Below are 20,862 nucleotides of genomic sequence, written 5' to 3'. Positions count from 1 at the left end.
CTGTGTTTGCTGTGGTGTGTCTGACGAACAGCTCACCTCTGCGCTGTTGGCAGATCCAGCCTCAGTCCCAGGTCCGCTCGCCCTCTAGAAAACATGGAGGTGCCACGCTCTGCCTCATGGGGCCTCCTGGCTGTTCTGCAGCAAATCCCTCGCCTGGCGTCTTGAGGGACCATCTCTTCCTGTTCCCTTTGAATCAGCCCCCTGGGCTCTTTACAAACATGACCTTTGCAGGCAAGCAGTTCGCGCTGTAGCTCCAGTGTCTCACTCAGTAGTCAGTTCCCGGCGGGCCATCAAGATAGGAGAGTGGGGTCTGGAAACACTTTGTGTACTTTAAATCTGTGCCATGTTTGAAAAATAAAACCATTAAACCAATTGCATTGACTCCTTACGGGCGGCTGGTTTCCCCTGCCTGTCTCCTGTTGGCCTGGCTTCCTGCAACCTGTGTGCCACCCCGTCAGCCCCCAACCCTCCCCCTCCCCCTCTCTGTGTGCAGGCCTTCTCACTTGGAGGGGACACAGCTGCAGGTTTACACATCGGTGGGTTTTCGGTGGTTGAGTTCCACTTTCATCTGGAAGCCCTTTAGGCTGATTATGTTGTTTTCCTTCCTTTCAAAATGAAACATTACTATGGTCATGTGTCGTCCAACAGAATTTAGGGACTTAGAGATTTTCTTTTTAATAGGCAGGGTAGTGACCTGTCCTTAACATGCTGAGGTGCTACTCTGTCTGCTGTTTGTCTCCCTGCTCAGTGAGTGTTTTCTGAGAAAGCAGGTTGGTGTTGGGCACCAGTCTATAGCCACGGCCTGCACAGACAGCACTAATTGTCCCAGACATAAGCAAGGACTTTCACACACAGGACACGTGGGGTATAATAGGGTACTAGTGAGTTCACTCTAACCTAAGTGTGCGCCATCACAGGAGCATAGCAGGCCGTGTGCTCTGCCTGGTCCACGCCTTGATCTGCATGTTTGTATTGGGTCACGGGGATGGCACAGCATCCATCTGTGGAACAGGAGCAGAACACATCACATGGCTTAGAAACCCAGGCTCAGATGACAGTTTTGTCAGAAGGTTCATGCCACTGAGGAGGGCAGTGTGCAGAACCCAGGCCTTCCAGCTGCAGAGCCTGCGTCCTCCCCATGAGCAGTTCCTATTAGGGTAGTGCTGTGCAGAGCATCAGCTCAGTTGACCTTTCCAGAACCCTCTGTAAGCCAGGCCTTGCTCCCTTAGTGTAAACAAGGAGCTCGGCTCCCAGCACCTAAGGGTTTAGTGCTAACGTGGCTAATTAGCATCCCAGCCCCAGAGGCCCAGGCCAGAGGGCAACTTGTACAAAAGAATGAGAATCGAGTAGCACCTGCTCCTTGTCTCTGGAAGACCTTCGTCCACATTGACAGCCCATTACCAGAAGTGCAGCACCCTCCGGGCACAGAGCCAAACGGTGACAGCCTTGAGGAGGGCCTGCAGCAGCAGCCGGAGGGCGGGGAGGGCGCTGACTGTGGCCCACAGCTCTTTCCCACCGCTGTGTTAGCTCTGTTTCTCAGACTTGCCCAGACACCTCTTCGGCTGTCAGCATCATCTTGACTGGTTCCTTTCCCTGCTGCCCCCCAGCCTCTCCCCAGCATTGTTTACATGCTTTTTAGAAACTGCCTTGTGCATTTGTTGGGTTTCTTTTGGAACTGGCTACTTGGTTTCCTTTTTATTCCCCTTCCCCGGTTCTTTTCATGCTTACAAGTTTCTTCAGAGACTCCTGAAGGACGGGCTCCTGTGGTGTGACCCTGAGTGCACTTCTGGTTTCCGTCGGCACCTGCTGGTCTTGCGGGCATCACCCTAAATGTTCACGTTAGCACGCCCACTGTCCACCATCAATCACCTCACAGCACGTCGTCAGCCCAGCGGGAGCACACTGCTTCCGGGGTCCACATTCAGTCGTGGAGCGCCAGCGTCCTCCATCTCTGGTTGTCAGTCTGTGGGGAAGCTCTGTCACTGAGTCTTTAGTACCTGCTTTGTGGCGGCTCCTCGGGAGGTGCGTGTTGGACCCCGGGGGTGAAAAGAGCCAAGTCTCTGTCTAGTGCGTGTGCATGCCAGGTGGGAGCCATCACATCCGCTCGGCACAGCATCTGTATGATGTCTGAAGCCTCTTCTGTGTGCATGAAAACAAGTGCTTGTATGTAGAATACGCAAATAAGAGACATTTAAATTCTGTCCTGTGTGTTCTGATGATGCTTCCTCTCCAGCGAGAGGTGAGTGAAGGAATGGAAGCTGAGCTCTGCTGTGCCTGTCACAGTGCAGGTGCTGGTGACATCAGCCTTCACCAAGGTCACTATTGCTGGCCTTGGGAATCTTAGCAGCCGAGGCGAGGGCGACACCTGGGGGTGGCGTATGGAGTTACTACACTTGCAGTTAGAAAAAAAAAAAAAAAAAACCAGAACCCAAGTGCCTCCTGAGCTAGTCGCCCACATTCATGACTGTGTCTGCCAACACCATGCTTTCGTCAGAGGGAGCCCCACTGTGTCTTCGCGTGTTCCGTTCAGCTTCAGCTGATTATACTCGGCCAGGTTCAGCCGGAGCTGTTTGGCTAATCAGAAACCAACGTGTCAGGGTGAAGTGCACTGCCCTACTGGAAAGTAAAGCAGCTGTCCCTGCATGCCCGGGAGCAGACCTGTCCTGCCAGCTCAGGTCGAGGTGAAGCACACTGTCAGCTTTCCTTTTCCTCTGGCCTCCGCTGCCTGTGTCAGCTTCACCCTAAAACAAGAAACAAGACAGCCCTCGGCCCCCAGTGTTCAGCAGGAGTCGGCTTCCCTCCACTGCTGCATCCTCCCCTCCCCACCCTGTGAGACAGTGTCCAGTCTGGATGTGCTGACCCTTCTGCTTGTCACTGTCAGTCAGCAGTGTGTGTGTCTCTCTGTGTTTGTCTGTCTGTGTCTGTGTGCAGTAAATGCACTAACAATGTTGGCAGGCATTGCCTCTCTACCTTACCGCCTTCTGATTCACATCCTCACTAAACCAGGAGCCCACTGGCTGGCCCACAGGCTCAGAGTCGTCCTGTGTCTACCCCCCCTGCCTCCACCAGTGCTGGAATCAGAGGCATGCACGACCATGGCTGGTTCCTTATTTGGTGCTGGCAATCCAAACTCAAGATTTTCCTGGAGCCATCTACAGCCCCCAAAATGGCTTTTTATTATTATCATTATTATTTTTAAGTGTAACCTCATTAAGGTATAATTCATGGGGCCAACAAGATGGCTCCACAGGTAAAGGTATTTTCCATGCAAACCTTGTGATGTAAGTTCAATCCCTACAACCATGCAAAGGTGGGAGAAAAGAAACAACTGTGCAAAGTTGTCCTCCATGTACACACACATGCACACATGTACACACACAGGCATACACGCAGGCAGAAGCGCATGTGCGCACACACATACAGGGAAGCACACAGCAATAAATAAGGTTTTTTTTTTTTAAGATACAATTTCTACAGAATGGGCTCATTTAAAATGTACAGCTCTAGTTTCTAATACGCTCATGAATATGTATAACCTCCAACACAAACTTTTGAATATTTTCACCATCTCAAAAAGGAATGTGGGGTGTGGTGACTGCATGACATTTCACAAATGATGGTTAAAGCTGTCTAGCACCCTCTACACGATGGTTAAACACCGGGGGGGAAAAGCACAAAGTGGCTGAATCCCTCAAAGATCACTGAGGTACGCCTTCTGCCAGCACATATGTGTGAACATGCGCTCTGTGTTTTTACACATGGGATGTGGGAATATTTCTACTATAGAAAGGAAATCGTACAAAAGCGAAAGAACACTACTCAGTCAAAATGAATGACCGGTGCCAAGCAGGCCACAGATGAGGAGGCAAAGTTATCGAGTACTTAGTGTATTTGCATCTCTAAAAAGCCACACACGCGTTGCATGTGCCTTTCACCCAGGTGTCACTGGGTGGCCATAGGGAGTCGAAGGTGACAGGCGGTGTACAGAGCAGTGATCTTCCTGTTCCAACAGGTTTGGCAGATCCCGGAAAATGGATTGACCCTTTCCCTGACTGAACCTGTGGTGATTTTAGAAGGTCACTCAAAAAGAGTTGGCATCGTGGCCTGGCATCCGACGGCCCGCAATGTACTTCTCAGTGCAGGTAGGAGCCCTTGCCTTGTGATGGGCTGCGCTGGGTGGGACTCCACCTAAACACAGGGGAGCTATGGCAGACTCCAAGTGCCTGTTTGTGCCCTGGATGTGACACTCCGCTGCCTGCCCACATGCCGGGGTGTCCTTCCCCTCCCCCACAGTGTAGCTCTGTAACGGCCCACACTGCCCTCTGTGCCAGCGCTCAGCTGTCTGCCCGGCTCCCAGCCCTGGGCACTGACGCTGCTTCTGCATCTTCTGTTAAATGCTCCACGGTGAGCCCTGGCGCCTTCCGGCTCTCTACTTACCCGCTTCCTGTGGCCCGATTCCAAGTTCATCTTACAGAAATTTTTGCCTTTGCTCAAATTTTAGATTTGTCCATTCATTCGTTCGTTCATTCATTCCTTCCCCTCCCGCCCTGTCTTCTTCCTAAAAGCAGCACATCAGCCAGTGTGGTGGTGCAGTAAGTTTAGGACTCCCCTGCTGGGAACAAGACTTGTTCAGTAAAGTGCTTCAGAGCCTTGTTAGGGAGGCCGGGTGTGGTGGTGAGTCTTTGTTATCCCAGTGCCAGGGGAGCAGAGAAAGAAAGGCCGTTAGTTCCCTGGGACAGATTGGCAGGCCGGGCCTGTGGGACACTACCTCAGGAAAGACATATCCTCATCCTTTGGCCTTCACACACACACATACACACTCGTAGGAATACAGAAAGCAGTAAGTAGTTCGGCTTTTGGGGTAATGGAAATAAGGTATTTCTTATGGGTATTTGTCAGAACTTACCCTAGATATATGTAGTTGATATTGTGAATTACACCTTAATAATACTGGTTTGTTTTGTTTTAACATATTTATGCAAGCTGGCCAGATTAATTTTTAACTAAGGATAGGATCTGTTCATGGTGTGTGAGGTTAAGATTGTAATGCCAGATAAATAGGAAATGAAAGGCCTGTTTACAAAGGCGTCGTAAGGTACCAACTTAGCCACCGTTGACCATCTCTGAGCCCTTCTGATGATCTCAAGAACAAGGTCAGGGGTGGGGCAGTTAGCTGAGGGACAGCATGTCAGAAAGGACCTGCTGTCCTCCCTGGTCCTGTGGGAACCGTGCAGCCCACCCTTTTCCTGTTCGCCATGTGCGAGACTTCTGTGCTCTGCTTCTTGTGGGGTTGACAGAGGGTCTCACGGGGCTGCTTTAATAGTGTTCGTTTACAGAGATCTTGTCACTCTAACCTAGTAGGCGGGGCCTCTTGTCACCCCACCTTCCTTCCCTTGCCTCTATGTCCCTGTGGGGCTTGCAGCTTTCTCTGACATGCTGTGTGGACCTTTCTCACCCTGTGATTGATCTGTTTGGCACAGGCTGTGATAATGCCATTATCATCTGGAACGTGGGGACAGGGGAAGCCCTCATCAACTTGGATGATATGCATTCAGACATGATTTACAACGTGAGCTGGAGCCGCAATGGTAGTCTCATCTGCACAGCATCCAAAGACAAGAAAGTGAGGGTCATCGACCCTAGGAAACAGGAGATCATAGCGGTGAGTGATCTTAGCACACAGCCCTAGTGGCCAGTCAGTAACCTTTACTGGGCTCTGAGGGCTGCCACACATAAGCCACGCTGTCCTCATGGGGTATGGGTATCAGCTGAGTGGGGAGGTGGCTGCCCGAGTCTCCTGTCTCTTGTCATGGCCAGCCTTAGCTCAGCTCTGCCCCCTTGTGGTGGTTTAAGTCAGACTAGCCCTGTCTGTCCTGGAGCACAGAAATGCAGGAGGCTCTGCCTCCCCAGTGTGCACCACCACACATGGCACAGCAGTGCTTTGGAACAGCTGAGCGTGCCCGTAAGGCTTGGATGAGCTCAACCAAACTGTCTGGGAGTCTACGCTGACTGCACCCCAGCTGATGCCCACCTGACCCAGGTGCCCTGCAGACATGCAGGAGGTCCTGCTGTCGGCTTAGAGACAAGCCCTGTGTGTCCACCTGGCGTCTTCCAAGGGTGGATACTTGGGCACACTCATTCACCAGAAGAGGCCTCCATATGTCCTCTGCCGGTCCCGTGTGTGGCAGAGCCCACGTGTGTGCTCAGTCTGTAGTATGTGGGCTGAGGCAGCAGAAGAATGTGGGGGGAACCAGGTTCTCCACCTGGTTCTGAGGCTCTGACTTGGACCAGACCACCATGGCCTCAGGGTCAGCTCAGGATGGGCCTGTAGGGGAGGGGAGGGAACTTGGGGTGGGGTGGGGATCAGGGGTGTCTCAGTATGGACTTCCCACGGATGTGTGAAATCTGTATCTGCTCCCCTCCTTCCCAGGAGAAGGAAAAAGCACACGAAGGAGCCAGGCCTATGCGCGCCATCTTCCTGGCTGACGGCAATGTCTTCACTACTGGCTTTAGTCGCATGAGCGAGCGGCAGTTGGCACTCTGGAACCCAGTAAGCCAGTTTTCCTCCCTTTCCAGTTTTCTGTCAGTTTGAGTGAGGCTTTGGGCTGACAAGGGGTCAGGGCTTCTCTGTGAGTCCATGAGCTCTTCTGTCTTGAGTTAGCGGGAGGGTCTCATCCTCGGTGGCACAGGCAAGCTCACTGTAGAAATGCACTGTGGAGCCCCCGGGGCTTCCACTGATGCTTAGACCTCCACACAAGATTTGTTGTTGACCTCGAGGACGGAGCACACAGTCCTGCTGAGGGGCGTGTTCAGAACACGTGCACATGAGGTGTGTGACTCGAGTGTGTGAAGGAAGCAGTCCTCAGTGCTCCCTGCCACCTGCTGGGCTGTAGGACAGACGGACGGACGGACAGACGGGTTTCTCTGTTCTGTAACTTTGTCTACATATATCATTCTTTACAATAAAAAAGTAATGGCTGGAGAGATGGCTCAGCGGCCAAGAGCATTTGCTGTTTGTAACAACTACATCACCTACAGTCCCAGGTCCAGCTCCAGGGAATCAGATGCCCTCTTTTCTCTTTTGTCCCCAGCAGGCCACTGCACTCACACACACACACACACACACACACACACACACACACACACACACGGTTGGCCTGGAACTCCCCGGTTGTCCTTTAAAAACAGAAACCTTTTTCAAAAAGAAGACAGCTCAAAGGAGAAAGTTTTCTGTGTGGACCCATACTGATGTCTGTTGATTGTGCGTGGTCAGATCTACATGCTTGCCAGGGGTTTGCAGTGTTTACAGGCATGAGTCACCCATGTTCAGACTTTAGGTTCTGCTGGGGTAAGGGCGTGGTGAGAATTTGTCTTTTTAAACTGCATACATGTGTGTTTGTGTGTATTTTTAACTTATTTTCAGAAAAACATGCAGGAGCCAATTGCTCTTCATGAAATGGACACTAGCAATGGCGTGCTGCTCCCTTTCTACGACCCGGACACCAGCATCATTTACTTATGTGGAAAGGTAACGCAGCGTGTCTGACAGTGGGTCAGCGCGGGGGGGGGGGGGGGGTGGGACTCATCCTTCCGAACCTTTAGAAGCTAGGCAGTGTAACTAACGCATTTAATGTTTCTTAAAGAGTGCGTGCGTGTGTGTGCGTGTGTGCGTGTGTGTGTGTGTGTGTGTGCGAGTGTGTGTGTGTGTGTGTGTGTGTGTGCACGCTTGAACTCAAGACATTTCGTGCTTGTCCTCTTTCAGACCAGGTTGTAGTGTTGGGTAGCTTGCAAAAACAGCTGACCACTCTAAACATGATGACCACAAGTTTTTGTTTTGTCTGTCTGTCTTCCTTCCTTCCCTCTCTCACTCCCTCCCTTACTTTCTTCCTGTCTATCTACCTGTCTGTCTGTCTGTCTATGAGTGTTCTACTGCATATACACCCCCAGGCCAGAAGAGGGCATCATGAGCCTCTTTGTGGTTGCTGGGAATTGGACTTATGACCTCTGGAAGAACAGCCAGTGTTCCTAACCATGGGGTTTTACACTGCACTGAGAGCCTTTGGTGCTGTCCAGAGTTAGAGGAAGCCGTGAAATGCTGACACTTCTGTGTTTATCTTCCCTGGTTGTCTGTTGTTGCCATGGCCAGGGACTGAGGCTTGGATGCAGCCGCGCTCTCCTTTGCAGTTGTGGGCACTCGTGTGAGAGTAGAGGTGGGGGCCTACAGGAAGTGCTGGTGAGAGTAGAGGTGGGTGCCTACAGGAAGTGCTGGCTAATTCTCGGGAAGAACCTATCCTGCTGGGGAAACAATGGCTTTTAATTCAGGCGCGTGTTTGGAGAGAGCAGGGGGCACCATGGGAGGTGTAGGTACCACACACTTAAACAAAATGTCTCCATTAGCATGGGCACTGACTTGTCTCTGGTTCTCGTAGGGTGACAGCAGTATCCGCTATTTTGAAATCACGGATGAGTCCCCGTATGTCCACTACCTCAACACGTTCAGCAGCAAGGAGCCTCAGCGAGGGATGGGCTACATGCCCAAGCGGGGACTCGATGTGAACAAGTGTGAGATCGCCAGGTGAGAGTGGAACCCAAGTGTCCGGTCGTTCAGGACTACCTTGGTGTTGGTGTGTTCGCGGTTGGTTGTAGCTTGTGACCTGTCCTTGCAGTGCAGCATGGCGGTTCGACATCATGGCTCAGTGTCTTGCATGCTCAGCCCTTCGTGAGGCTGGGGGAAGGGGAAGGAAAGAAGGGGTAGGTGACCGACAGGAACAGAGCTGTGAGGACAGAGAAGGACAGGAAGGAGGAGAGAGTGGCCAGCGGAACATGTGGGAAGAGGAAGAGAAAAGTTCTGTGGATGGCTGAGTGGATGGCTCAGCTGGTAAAGCTCTGGTCTTACAAGGGTAGGTTACACTTAGGTTTAAGAACCCATGGCTATACACGGCAGTGTACACAGTGTACACAGTAATCCCAGCGCTAATGCGATGGGAGGGGAGGAGACCTGTCTGGAACAAAAGGTAGAAGGCAGGGCCAGCAGGATGGCTCAGTGGGTAAAGACATTTGCCATGTAGACTTGACAGCCAGAGTTGCATCCTAGGAATCCTATGAAAGTGGAAAAAGGGAGCTGACTACATCATTGTCCTCTGACCTGCACGTGTGTTCTGTGGCATGCATACCCACGTGCTAACACATGCAGACATGGCAGTGAACCGTAAAAATGACAGGAAGGAGAAAGGTGCCTGCAGACCAGCACAGCAGCTGTCGTCATGTTCACGTATGCGCCGTGCGTGCCGTACCTGAGCTTGCAGGAGACTCACAGGCAGACAGGGCTGCTGCTTCCTGTGGGCTGTGCGCAGCCCCGGCACCAGCACTTGGCAGTCCTGCAGCAGTCTTCCCCGGGCTCTCCTGCTTGCTGCGTACGCTGCATGGACAGTGTGTTTTCTCTGTAGCGGGAGCTCCAGGCCGCTGTTAGCCTGCAGCAGCCGAGGTGGTCAGCGGGGATGCGCTTTGGAGAGCAGGCTGAGGGCTGTCACTCACTTGTCTCTCTCTGCAACTTTGCCTTTGTTTCTCCTTCGCAGATTCTTCAAGCTCCACGAGAGGAAGTGTGAACCTATCATCATGACGGTCCCCAGGAAGGTAAGTGCCCGGGGTTTGGGTGTTGGTTTTAGTGTGTGTTGGTGTTTCACCTGCATGTGCTGCTGTGCACGTCTTCTGGTGCTTGAGGTCAGAAGTGTCCTGGAACCAGAAGCGCCATGAGCGTCCTGGGACTCAGACCCAGGTCCACTGCAGGGCAACAAATGGTTGTGACCACGGGCCGCCTCCCTTAGGGCTTCTGCTGCTGTGATGAAACTTGATGACTTTTACAACCCTCGGGTCCTGCATTGCTGAGCTCACTGTCAGGGCAGGGACACTGCTTGCTCCTCACGGCAGTCTACCGCCGTACAGCGCCCAGGCCCACCTGCCCAGGTCCGGCCCCACCCACCGAGTCGAACCTGTCCACATCAGTCACCCACCGAGGAGATGCACTAGACTTGCCCACAGGGAGTCTGATGGGAGCACTTTGCGCTGAGGTTCCCTCTTCCAAATGCCATTGGTTGTGTAGAGCTAACATAAACGTAGCCTGCAGCACCCCGTCTCTGCAGCTACACGTCCCCAGTTCTACAGCAGCTCATGTTTCAGAAGAGCTCAGGTCACTGGTGTACATCCCTGTCCCAGCTATTCCAGAGAGTGGGGACAGTAAAGGCTGGGGACACTTGTACTGCATCCATGCAGCACGGGCTCGGGGCCCAGCCTTTCATACTTACCAAAGTTCCCCACGTGCCTCTTACAGTCTGACCTCTTCCAAGACGACCTGTACCCTGACACAGCAGGGCCGGAAGCTGCGCTTGAGGCCGAGGAGTGGTTTGAGGGGAAGAACGCAGACCCCATCCTCATCTCCTTGAAGCACGGGTACATTCCAGGCAAGAACAGGGACCTCAAGGTGGTCAAGAAGAACATTCTGGACAGCAAGCCGGCTGCAAACAAGAAGAGTGATCTCATCTGTGCCCCCAAGAAGACCACAGACACGGCCAGTGTGGTAAGGAGTGTGGGCTGGGCTCTGTGGTCCAGGGCGGTGCACAGCTCTGGACGACTGTGGTGTGCTAGGCCAGCCAGCGCTGGCTTTTGTAGTGCCTACTGTGCTGTCTGAGAATGGACAGGATCCTTGCTGGGCTTTCTTAACCGCCTTTCCCTGATAAAACATGGGAGTTGAAGGAGTGCAGGGCTACGGAAGCCGGAGCGTGAGTGTTCTTGGAGAAGGAGGTGGGAGAAGGAGTTACTAGTGCTTGTGCATTGATCGTCTGAGGCTAGCTTGGGGTCGGGAACCAGCCAGCAGGGGGCACTGCTACCTCAGGACAGAGTGTCTGGGAGGGGGAACACGGAGCAGTGGCTGACAGGAAGCCGGCATCTGCCCTTGGTGCCATAGTTTCCAGTTAATAAGCTCGGGTGGGGGACACTGGGTCTTCGTCAGAGCTGAGCTGCTCCTGACAAAGCAGAGTGAGAGGCCATAGGTGTGCCCGGGCGTGCCCTGTGATGGCTCTGCGGTACACGCTCTATCCTGCAGGTGCAGCCGGAGGACTGGAGCCACCCTGAGGCACTGTGCTTTCTTTGTGGGCTCGTCTGTCTCAGAAGTCTCCGTGGTGCCTCAGGAGTCTCCACCCTGTGCTGTCACAGAATGGGGTGCGCTTCGTCAGTACTGTCTGGTCACCTTGTTCTCTTTGTCTCTCAGCAAAACGAAGCCAAGTTGGATGAGATTCTAAAGGAGATCAAATCCATAAAGGACACAATCTGCAATCAAGACGAGCGCATTTCCAAGTTAGAGCAGCAGCTGGCAAAGATGGCGGCCTGAGGCCCGCCCACCTCCACAGACGCTCCGAGGGAGGGCGGCGAGGGAGACACTGCCATTCGGTGACATTCCACTTCAGATCTGTCAGCCAGCGATAGGCCACATTCCAGTCAGGACTCGGTTCCTCTCCCAAATTTCCGAAACATGAAAGCTGAGCTTTTCGTCAGGGAGCTTTTGATGTTTGACAGGTCTGCTGACCTGTTGAACTTTACTACATTCGAAATGCCAGATATTCTGAATTTTAGAAACGGCCCAGCCCAGCGTCCTCCCCACACACCTGCTGACCAGGCCACCGCCTCTGCTCTGTCTCTTCCTTTTTAATGTTGCCAAAACCGAAAGTAGCTTTTTTTTCTTTGTATTTTGCTACTTTGCAGTATTTGTGTGGTTTTTTTTTTTTCTCCTCAATTTGAAAGGGACAGCACTGTGTATGTTTATAAAGTACATGAAGAGGAGATGATTATTTTGTATAAACACTCACGGGAACAATCAGCACAGCCCCCAGGGCTGGCTCACTCACAGCACAAACCTGGGCGTCTAACGGCGTGGACCCACACACTGCCCCTCATTCCGTTGAGTCTTCGATCAAAGCTCATGGCCGTCTCTCCTCTCGCGCTCTCTTTCCTAGAAGCTGGGCTGCACAGGCCGAACGCAGCTCCCCGGTGCTGTGTTCAGTGAGTATAACCTAACCCAAAGCCGCTCGTGTCTCTCAGCTCTGTTCTCGCAGATGGTGGCGCCCGTCCCCTCCAGCAGTGTGGCTCACTTCCGGGCACCCAAGGCGAGCAGTTACCTGTGTTGAGAGTCCTTGTCCACCGAGGCTGCTTGCCTGGCCCCAGGGTATGCTGTGGGGCTTGAACCCAGGCACTCTGCACAGCCTCTGTCCCACACCCCGTTTCCCTTGCTCCCCTCTTCCCTCCCTCCTTCGCTGCCTCCTGTCTCAGGCGCCCAGCCAGTCCTCAAGGGCTCTCGAATGGCGCAGCTGAGGGAAAGGTCCAGAACAGGGTAGAAAGGGAAGTTCAGAGGTGGGCCGTAGCTGGTCATGCACAAGCCCTCTGCCCCACCACCCACATCGGTGCGGCTGCCTCCCGACTGGAGCACTGCCGAGCCCTGGACAGACCCAGCCGTGACTTCACAGCCTCGTCTCGTCCCATGTCTGTGAAAGGGGACGAGCTGGACACTGCCATAGGGATCATGAAAGGCAAACCTTAGCATGTGTTCGTGCTGCTGTGGGCAGCACACATACAAGTCATCGGGACAGGGGGAGCACAGTGTGGCAGCAGCTGCTCAGAGTGTGGACTGACTGGGTACCGTTGTAAGAAAAGGCTCTCGGCTGCCTGGGTGGGGGTCACAGCTCCGCAGCTTCAGGGCCTTCGTGGGTTTCTGTCTGTCTTGTGCTTTAATGTTGGGTAATGAGATGGGGAGAAAACGGCTGGAGAGACACCGGCATTGTCCGTACGTGTGGTTTGCTGAGGACCTGGTTCAAGGCTCACAAATGTTCTGGGGCAGTTGAATTAATTAAGTAAACAGTTGTAGAGGCTGGTGGTGAAGCCAGAGAGAATGTGGTTCAGAGAGGAAGGAGTGACTGTAGTATGTGCCAGGCTGAGTAGGCATCTGACACGCTGTGGTGGGCTCTGTTTCCTTTGTCTTACAGCCCTGGCACCGGAGGAGGACAGTGAACTCCTACACACACTCTTATAGAGTGGCCATGGTGTTCTATCAAACACTCGCTTCGTTTTCAGAGATAAAAGACATTGATTACAACCGTCTGCTGTGCTTCTTTCGCGACCCACTCGGCTGTCTCTGAGGCAGCCACACCCCTGCTGGACACAGGCGCCCTGCGCTGCAAGGATGGGAGATGAGGGAACGCTGGGTCTAGACTCTCACAGACCCGCGGGCACGGCCTCCTGCCTTGTGGGCGAGTGTAGCCTGAAGCCAAGCTCACCTTCCAGTCTTCCCTAGTTTGGGGGAAGGATGGTAATCCCACAAGGAACGAGACACCCAAGATGCCCACTGGCCTTTTACAGAGACATCATGGCCAGTGTGAGGAGCTCCTCCCTGAATTTTTGTTGGTTTGTTTTCCTTTTGAGACAGGATGTCATGTAGGCCAGTTCAGCCCCAAATCAGGCCTCCACCTCCTGAGTGCCTGGGATCACAAGCGTGCCCCACCATACCATGTCTATGTTGTGCAGGGCATCCAGGTCCTCTGTGCATGGTCAACAAGCACTTTACCTACCAAGCCACATCTTCAGACTGGGTTTGGTTTTGTTTACTGTTTAAGACAAGGTCTCAGAGGCAGAGGCAGGGCCAGCCAGATCTACATAGTGAATTCCAAGACAGCCAGGACTACTTGGTACGGGTGCCTCAGGCTGTCTTCCGACTTGCTCTGTGGCTGTAGACAGCCTTGCGCTCCTGCCTCTGTATCCAGAGTGACCGGGGTTGCACTCCCCACCTGACAGACCGGAAACCTTGGCTGTACTTTTGCCCACCAGGTTCTCCGTGTCTTGCATGTTCCTTCCTGACTTCCCCTTTTCTGTTACCCCATCCCCTGATGACACTTCACTTTTTATACAGAAGGAACCCCCTTGTTTACCTTCCTTGGTACTTAAGATGTTCTGAGCAAGTACTGGAAGTCCCTCCCAGGCTCCTTCCTCCCAAGCTGGTGGGGGGGGGCAGCCTGTGGGTCACAGGCCAGGCAGGGGAGGGAAGTTGGCCGCCTTCTCTCTGAGGACCCCCGCTGTGGGGAGAGGCCGGTGGTGGTCTATTTACAACCAGCTCCTTGTCTGGTTTTGGCCACCTTGACTCTTTGCCAGAAGACCTAACAGCTTCTTGCACTGTGTCATCCCCAGACAGTGACCCAGACGGCGTCTGGAGAGAACTTACTTTTTAAGGTTACTTCCCTCCCTGGACTTAGTGCTCCATGGCCTGTCCAGAAACACTTTTTGTTGGGTTGTAAAGATCCTGTTAACTCTGAGTGGCCCTTTCACGGTCCAGTGCAGTAAACAGTTCTGATGTTGTCCCTGGGTCATTGGGCTGGGGGTGGGGTACTTGTTGCCCTCTCATAGGCTATTGCTGGCACTTCCGTGTGCACAATGACAGCACCTTTCTGTCCCAGGCTCACCTCTGGGACAAGACTTAACTGTTTGTAGCTTCTTAGATGTCTCACCTGCAAGCTTCCCTCCAAAACACCAGTGGGACGTAAAACGGAGGCCTTAAGGATTAAGAATTGTTCCCACCATCACTGGTCACCCTCCCATCACACGGTACAGCTACTTAGTCATTTAATAATGACACTGAGTTAGAAACATTAATCAATACGTTATAGCCGGGGCTGGAGGTGTGCATGCAGTTTGGAGTGTGTGTTTGTTGACACCCACATTGGGCGGCCCCATGCCCGGCAATCTGATGTCCTCATCTGGCCTTCAAAGTGCACACGTGCACGCTGATGTACAAATACACATAAAGCTGAATCTTTAAGAAAATGGAGAGTAAGTTACAGTTGGTGTTGTATGCACAACTGGCGGCACACCTACATCCCGGCACTCGGAGAACGGGAGTTTGAGGCCAGCCTGTTCTGCCAAGCAAGTTCGAGGACAGCCAGGGTTGCACGGAGAAACCTTGTCTTGAAAAACCAAAAAGAAAAAAAGCTAATAAGCAGGGTGGTGGTTTTTATGTGCTTTGAGAAAAGGTCTCCACGGTTCTCCCCGGCACAGAACTTACTCTGTGGACCAGGCTGGCCTTGAACTGTCAGAGATTCACCTGCCTCTGCCTTCCCAGGTGTGTGCACCTTGTTCTGGGGTGTGACTGTTTTGCTACAACCTAAAATCCTGCTGTTCTCAAAACCAGCTCAGAGAGGAAAGGCCTGGTTTCATTTAACGGCTTATCCCTCGTCCAGGAATTGGTAGGAAGTCAAGGCAGCAGGACCCTACTGGCGAGGGTCTGCCTACTGGCAAGGGTCTGCCTACTGGCGAGGGTCTGGAGAGGATCCGAGGCTTACAGGCTATGGTTCAGCCAGTCCAGCAGTGGCTGTCACCTGAGGGAGAGTCAAGAATCCAATAGCTGTTCGGTGAGTGGGGCCGGATGTCTTGGCTGGTCTTCATTCTACATCAGAATCCTGAAGAAGTAGTTTGCAGTGCCAATGGAGGAGTTCATTAGCAGCCAGGTCATGAGGACAGGACAGACAGACAGAAAGTAAGATCCTCTTCCATGTCCTTTGTATCGGCCCAGATTTAGGATGGGTCTTGTCACCTCCAGTCATTCAATCAAGAACAGTCCCTCTCGGGCGTACTCGCTGCTTGGATTTTTAGTTACTCCAGAGGACTGTGGTCAAGTTGACTCACAAGAGCAGTCACCACATGCCCAGTGGCAGGAGCAGATACAGAGGCTGTCAAGTGCAGCTTACTGACTCGGTCGGTTTCCTGTACCCTAGGACCATCTACCCATAATGGCTGTGCCCGCCTACATGAATGTCAGTCATGAAGATTCTCCCAGACTTGCCTGTAGGCTGATCTTACAGTCATTTTCTCAACTGAAAGTCCTGTTTCCCAAATGAGTCTAGCTGGTGTCAAGGTGACAAAGCTAACCAGCACAGTTGACCCATCCTCAGTCTGACATACAGACATAACACAGGTCAAGTAGAATTTTCCCTTTCTCATCTGTTGCTAAGGAGGCTTGCTAAGTATAAAACAATATAGCTATATACAATAAATATAGTATAAAACGTCCCAACTTTTAAAAGTCCCACAGCCTTTAAAATTTCAAACATTAGTAAACTCTCTGTGAGCCATCCAAAGTCGAGCTAGAGTTGACTAGGGTTAACTTGTACTTGCAGAGCCTGGGTCGATCACAACCATGTGTTAACTCCAGTCCCCTGACCCTGACCTCAGAGGACACCCAGTATACGAGATGTGCAAACATGTACAGAAATACTCATGCACAAAATAACATAATAAAATATTTAAAAACTAAGAAAAAATCTAAAGTCTCCTTCAAAGTTCAAAGACTAAAATATCCAAAGTCTCTAAAATGTCCATCTCGGTAAAATTCCAGCCTCTGTAAAATCAAAACAAACACTTTTTCACTCCCAAGAGGATGGAACCAGCACACGGTTCTGAGAAAATCAAAGTCTAATGGTGTGAAAAGTTCAATACTTGACCTCCGGGACCCACTCGTGGTCCCCTGGGCTCCACAGACCCGGGCGGCTTGTCCAGCTCTGCCTTCTGTGGCACATAACGGCTTGTCTCCGGCTCAAGCCAGCTCCACGCTTCAGTCTGTGGTGGTGATTCCACAGTACTGGCATGTGTCTCCAAGATGTTGGGGTCTTTACTGCAACCCACCCATAGCCTCCCCTGAGGATCCTTCGGGGAGCCCGGCCCTGCTGCTCTCTGGGCCCTTTGGATACTTACAAAACCAGGACCACCTGAGAAACCCTTACACATTACCAAGTTTGGGGACCACAGACTTCTGTGTGCTGACTTGGAGGAAGTAATCCCGAGATCTATGATTCTTTATGGTGCTGGTCTCTTTGAATCACTGCTGGCTTCTCAGCTCTGGATGACCAGCATCTTTTGTGCCAGTGACACAAAGGTTCACTTCAGTGGTGCTGCTTGCTTATAAGTCCACGGCTGAGTCTTCTGACTCCGCTGACTAGAACCACAGATTCTTAAAGCCCAATATATCAACTGACCCCCATAAGAGCACTTAAGGGACTCTGAGGGCTGGAGAGATGGTTAAGAGCACTGGCTGCTCTTCCAGAGGTCCTGAGTTCAATTCCCAGCAACCACATGGTGGCTCACAACCATCTGTGATGGGATCCGATGTCCTCTTCTGGTGTGTCTGAAGACAGCAACAGTGTACTCATAAAGTAAATAAGTCTTTAAAAGGGGGGAGGGGAAGACTCTGAAACTTCACAAGGCAGGGGAGCAAGCATTCAGGACCCAAACAATGTTTCAGATTCCAACAGTTAGCTCTCCTACACCGTGAGGACTACATGTGCAGCTGAGACCATGGTGGGTCTTCAGAGAAGAGCCGCATTCTTCAACTGCTCTGGAAGGGTAGGCTGCCCTGCCAGGCACAGGCTCCAGCAGGGTGCCCCAGGAAGATTGGAGGGGACATGGATATTTTCGTTTGTGTGTGTGTGTATATGTGTGGGGTTTGTGTGTGTGTGTGTGTGTGTGTGTGTGTATGTGTGTGTGTATGTGTGGGGTTTGTGTGTGTGTGTGTGTGTGTGTGTGTGACTGCGTATCACCATGCTTGCCTTTACCCTCCACCCCAGACCTTCAGCTGTGGGGAGAGACTTGGCCACTCTCTGCTGCTGAAGGCCCCCAGTGAGCTGGAGAGGGGACCGGTCCCTCTGAAGAAATGACCTACACTGTGGTCTCCAGTGTGGCGACGGCTTCAGGTGCTGCCCACGTGGGCATCCAGAATCTGGGGTTGAAAGTGAACCCCCAATACTGTGTTCCTGTTTGAGGAGAGGAATAGAATCTGGCGGGGGGGGGGGGGGAGCAGTAACCATTTCCCCTTCAGATAAACCGCCAAGCCCTGGAGTGGAAGAGGCTGGGAGTGAGGATGGGATGCGGGCCTTCCCTAGCTGGGCCTTGCACTCAACTTGATGACACCTTTGCGTCCCCCCCCCATCCATAGATGGAGAATCTGGAAATATGTAGATAGGCAAAGACTATCTGACTGGCCAGGTTTCGTGTTTTAAGATTTATTTTTATTTTTTAATTATTATTGTTTGTGTATGAATCATGTGTGTGTGTGTGTGTGCGCGCGCGCGCCCCACAGGCTTTTCTAGTGTCTACAGAGGCCTCAAACTGGAGTTACAGACAACTGTGGGCTGCCATGTGGGAGCTGGGAACTGAACCAAGTTCCTCTGAAAAGTAGTCAGTGCCGTCCATCTCTCCAACCCCCTTATAATTCAGCAAAGCCAATGCATGCTGGAACTCATCGGTGGTCTAGCCTGGGAACCAAAGGCTGTTTATAGGTCTGCTGAGAGAATTGTTACTTTTTAAAGATTTGTTTATTTTATTTATGTGAGTGCACTGTCACTGTCTTCAGACACACCAGAAGAGGGCACCAGATCCCATTACAGATGGTTGTGAGCCACCATGTGGTTTCTGGGAATTGAACTCAGAACCTCTGGAAGAGCAGTCGGTGCTCTTAACCACTGAGCCATCTCTCCAGCCCAGGACCTGGTATTTCTTATCTCTACAATGGGTACAGCAGTGGTACCTCCTTGTGGGATAATTAGAATGGTTAAAGAGCCCAGGCCAGGACTTGAGAAACCTGAGCAGCAGCTGTGTCTTAGTGCTAGGACAAGGAAATGCCAGGCCTAGCAAAATGGACATGTCTTTCCTCTCAAAGCTTCCAGGAATATAGGCACACATCAAGCAGGGGCAGAACTGGGCGCTCTGGAATCATGGGGGAGGGGGAGGTGATCTGGGAAGGCTTGGGGAGGCACAGGAATTGTTGATTACAAGGGGGAAAATGCCCCAGGCAGAAGGAACACAAGCCACAGCCACAGAGACAAATACTGTCTTTATAAATAAAGTTTTATTGAAGCACAGTTCAATTTGCCTTTATAGCTGGTGTTATGACTTAACAGATTCACAGAAACAGTCCATATCTACTGTCTGGGGCTGGAGAGATGGCTCAGTGGTTAGAGCACTGGTTGCTCTTCCAGAGGTCCTGAGTTCAATCCCCAGCAACCACATGGTGTCTCACAACCGTCTGTAATGGGATCCGATGTCCTCTTCTGGTGTGTCTGAAGACAGCGACAGTGTGCTCATATACATAAAATAAATAAAATGTTTTTAAAAATGTAGAGGGGAGCAAAGGAAAGGGCTGCCCTTAGCACTTCTGGGAACAGTCACATGAGCTCAACACGGAGCAAGACCCAGCACCCATACAACTGTGTCTTCTGCTTCTCCGTTGAGGGGTGGGCCTGCTTCATAGGCATCCCCACCTCTGTTTATTTGTTTGAAGCAGGGGCTCACCATACCTTCCTTCCTGAGGTTCAGTATGTAGACCAGGCTGTCCTCAAACAAATTTCACCTGCCTCTGCCTGGGATTAAGGTGTTCGCCACCATGCCTGGCCCTGTTTGTATATTTTTGACATAGATCCTGATCCACAGCCCCGGCTGTCCTGGAACACCATCTGTAGTTCGAGCTGAACTTGAACTTGATGTAATCCTCCTGCCTTGGCCAACTGAGCGCCAGAATTACAAGTGTGTGCCACCACACCCAGCTCCACAAATCTCTTATGCAAATGACCGCTGTGTGGTCTACAGCAGATTTGGAGTCTTTCCAGGCTCTGTTTCTAAAAAGCAGAGCAGAGACCGGCCTGCGATTTCAGCTCTGTGGGCAGGCGGGTCATGAGTTCGAGGATTGCCTGGACCACAAACTGAGTTCAAAGCCAGCCTTGGGGATTTAGCAAGGGACTGTCTCAGCCAAAGGGCTGGGAAAGAGAGTGCGTGCCACAATTAATAACAGTGACTCTGGTGCATTTCGAATACTCACAATGTGCTAACGGTGAACTGAGACAAAAGAAATGTTTTTGTAAAGTTTATTCATAAATTATGAAGCTTGGGACTGAGACGATGGCTAAAGGCACTTGCCAACAGGCTTCACAGCCTGAGTTCAATCCCCAGGACTCATAGTGCACCCCAAAACTTCCCTTTGACCTGTACATGTGCACACGCATGTATACACACACACATATACACACACTACCACCACCACACCACACGTAGTAAAAAGTAATAAATCAAGAAGCTTAAAGTCAGACAAGGTTCAGGAACCCTGCCAAGGGTCCTTGGAGACACAAAGGGAAAACAGAGATCTGATTGTCCTGGATATTGACAAATCAATAGTGATTGATTATAACTGTATTAGCTACTTCTGATTGGCTGAGTGCAAATCTGGACTGTCTGCAAATCAAGCAGTGTCTGTGTGTGACCACTTGTCTGTCTGTTCGGGGTCTTTTTTTTTTTTTTTTTACAAAGATCTATCTATTTATCATATATAAGCACACTGTCGCTGTCCTCAGACACACCAGAAGAGGGCATCAGATCCCATTACAGATCAGATGGTCGTGAGCCACCATGTGGTTGCTGGGAATTGAACTGGGGACCTCTGGAAGAGCAGTCAGTGCTCTAACCACTGAGCCATCTCCCCAGCCCTGTTCAGGGTCTTTTAATCTGCCTCCTTTCAGGTTAGCTGTAATAATATGGCTTTTAGCACCTGTGCCATATTCCACCAAGGGACAGATGTCCCTGGTGTGGGACTTAAGTGTTTCCCTAAATGTTCTTTCCAGATGAGTACCTTTGCTCTGTCCTTGAGCGTGGGGAGGGGGGTCTCCCCGGCTCCGTTCCTGAAGGCACAGAACTGCTCACCGTGAGCTCGCGCCCTACAGGTGTCAGGTGCAGGTGGATGTGGCTTTATGGTCCCGGAGAAAGCACGAACTGGAAGCCACGCCACAACGTGGG

General features: G+C 51.8%; 1 protein-coding gene across 1 annotated transcript in view; it reads left to right on the top strand.

Moving 5' to 3' along the window:
* Positions 1–13,138, top strand: part of CORO1C (coronin 1C) — a 61,289-nt gene extending 48,151 nt beyond the window's left edge. The window contains exons 4-11 of the mRNA XM_080940509.1: positions 4,013–4,142; positions 5,481–5,662; positions 6,431–6,550; positions 7,424–7,528; positions 8,430–8,575; positions 9,576–9,633; positions 10,328–10,573; positions 11,264–13,138. Of these exons, the coding sequence (XP_080796635.1) occupies positions 4,013–4,142; positions 5,481–5,662; positions 6,431–6,550; positions 7,424–7,528; positions 8,430–8,575; positions 9,576–9,633; positions 10,328–10,573; positions 11,264–11,383 (1,107 nt within the window). The 3' untranslated portion in view covers positions 11,384–13,138. The remainder of the gene's footprint in view (positions 1–4,012; positions 4,143–5,480; positions 5,663–6,430; positions 6,551–7,423; positions 7,529–8,429; positions 8,576–9,575; positions 9,634–10,327; positions 10,574–11,263) is intronic.
* The last annotated feature ends 7,724 nt before the right edge of the window (positions 13,139–20,862 follow it).

The sequence above is a fragment of the Micromys minutus genome (assembly GCF_963924665.1).
Source record: "Micromys minutus genome assembly, chromosome: 29".
In the NCBI taxonomy this organism is placed as follows: Eukaryota; Metazoa; Chordata; class Mammalia; order Rodentia; family Muridae; genus Micromys; species Micromys minutus.
Note: the sequence above shows the minus strand (reverse complement) of the source record. Positions and strands in the feature narration are given on the sequence as shown.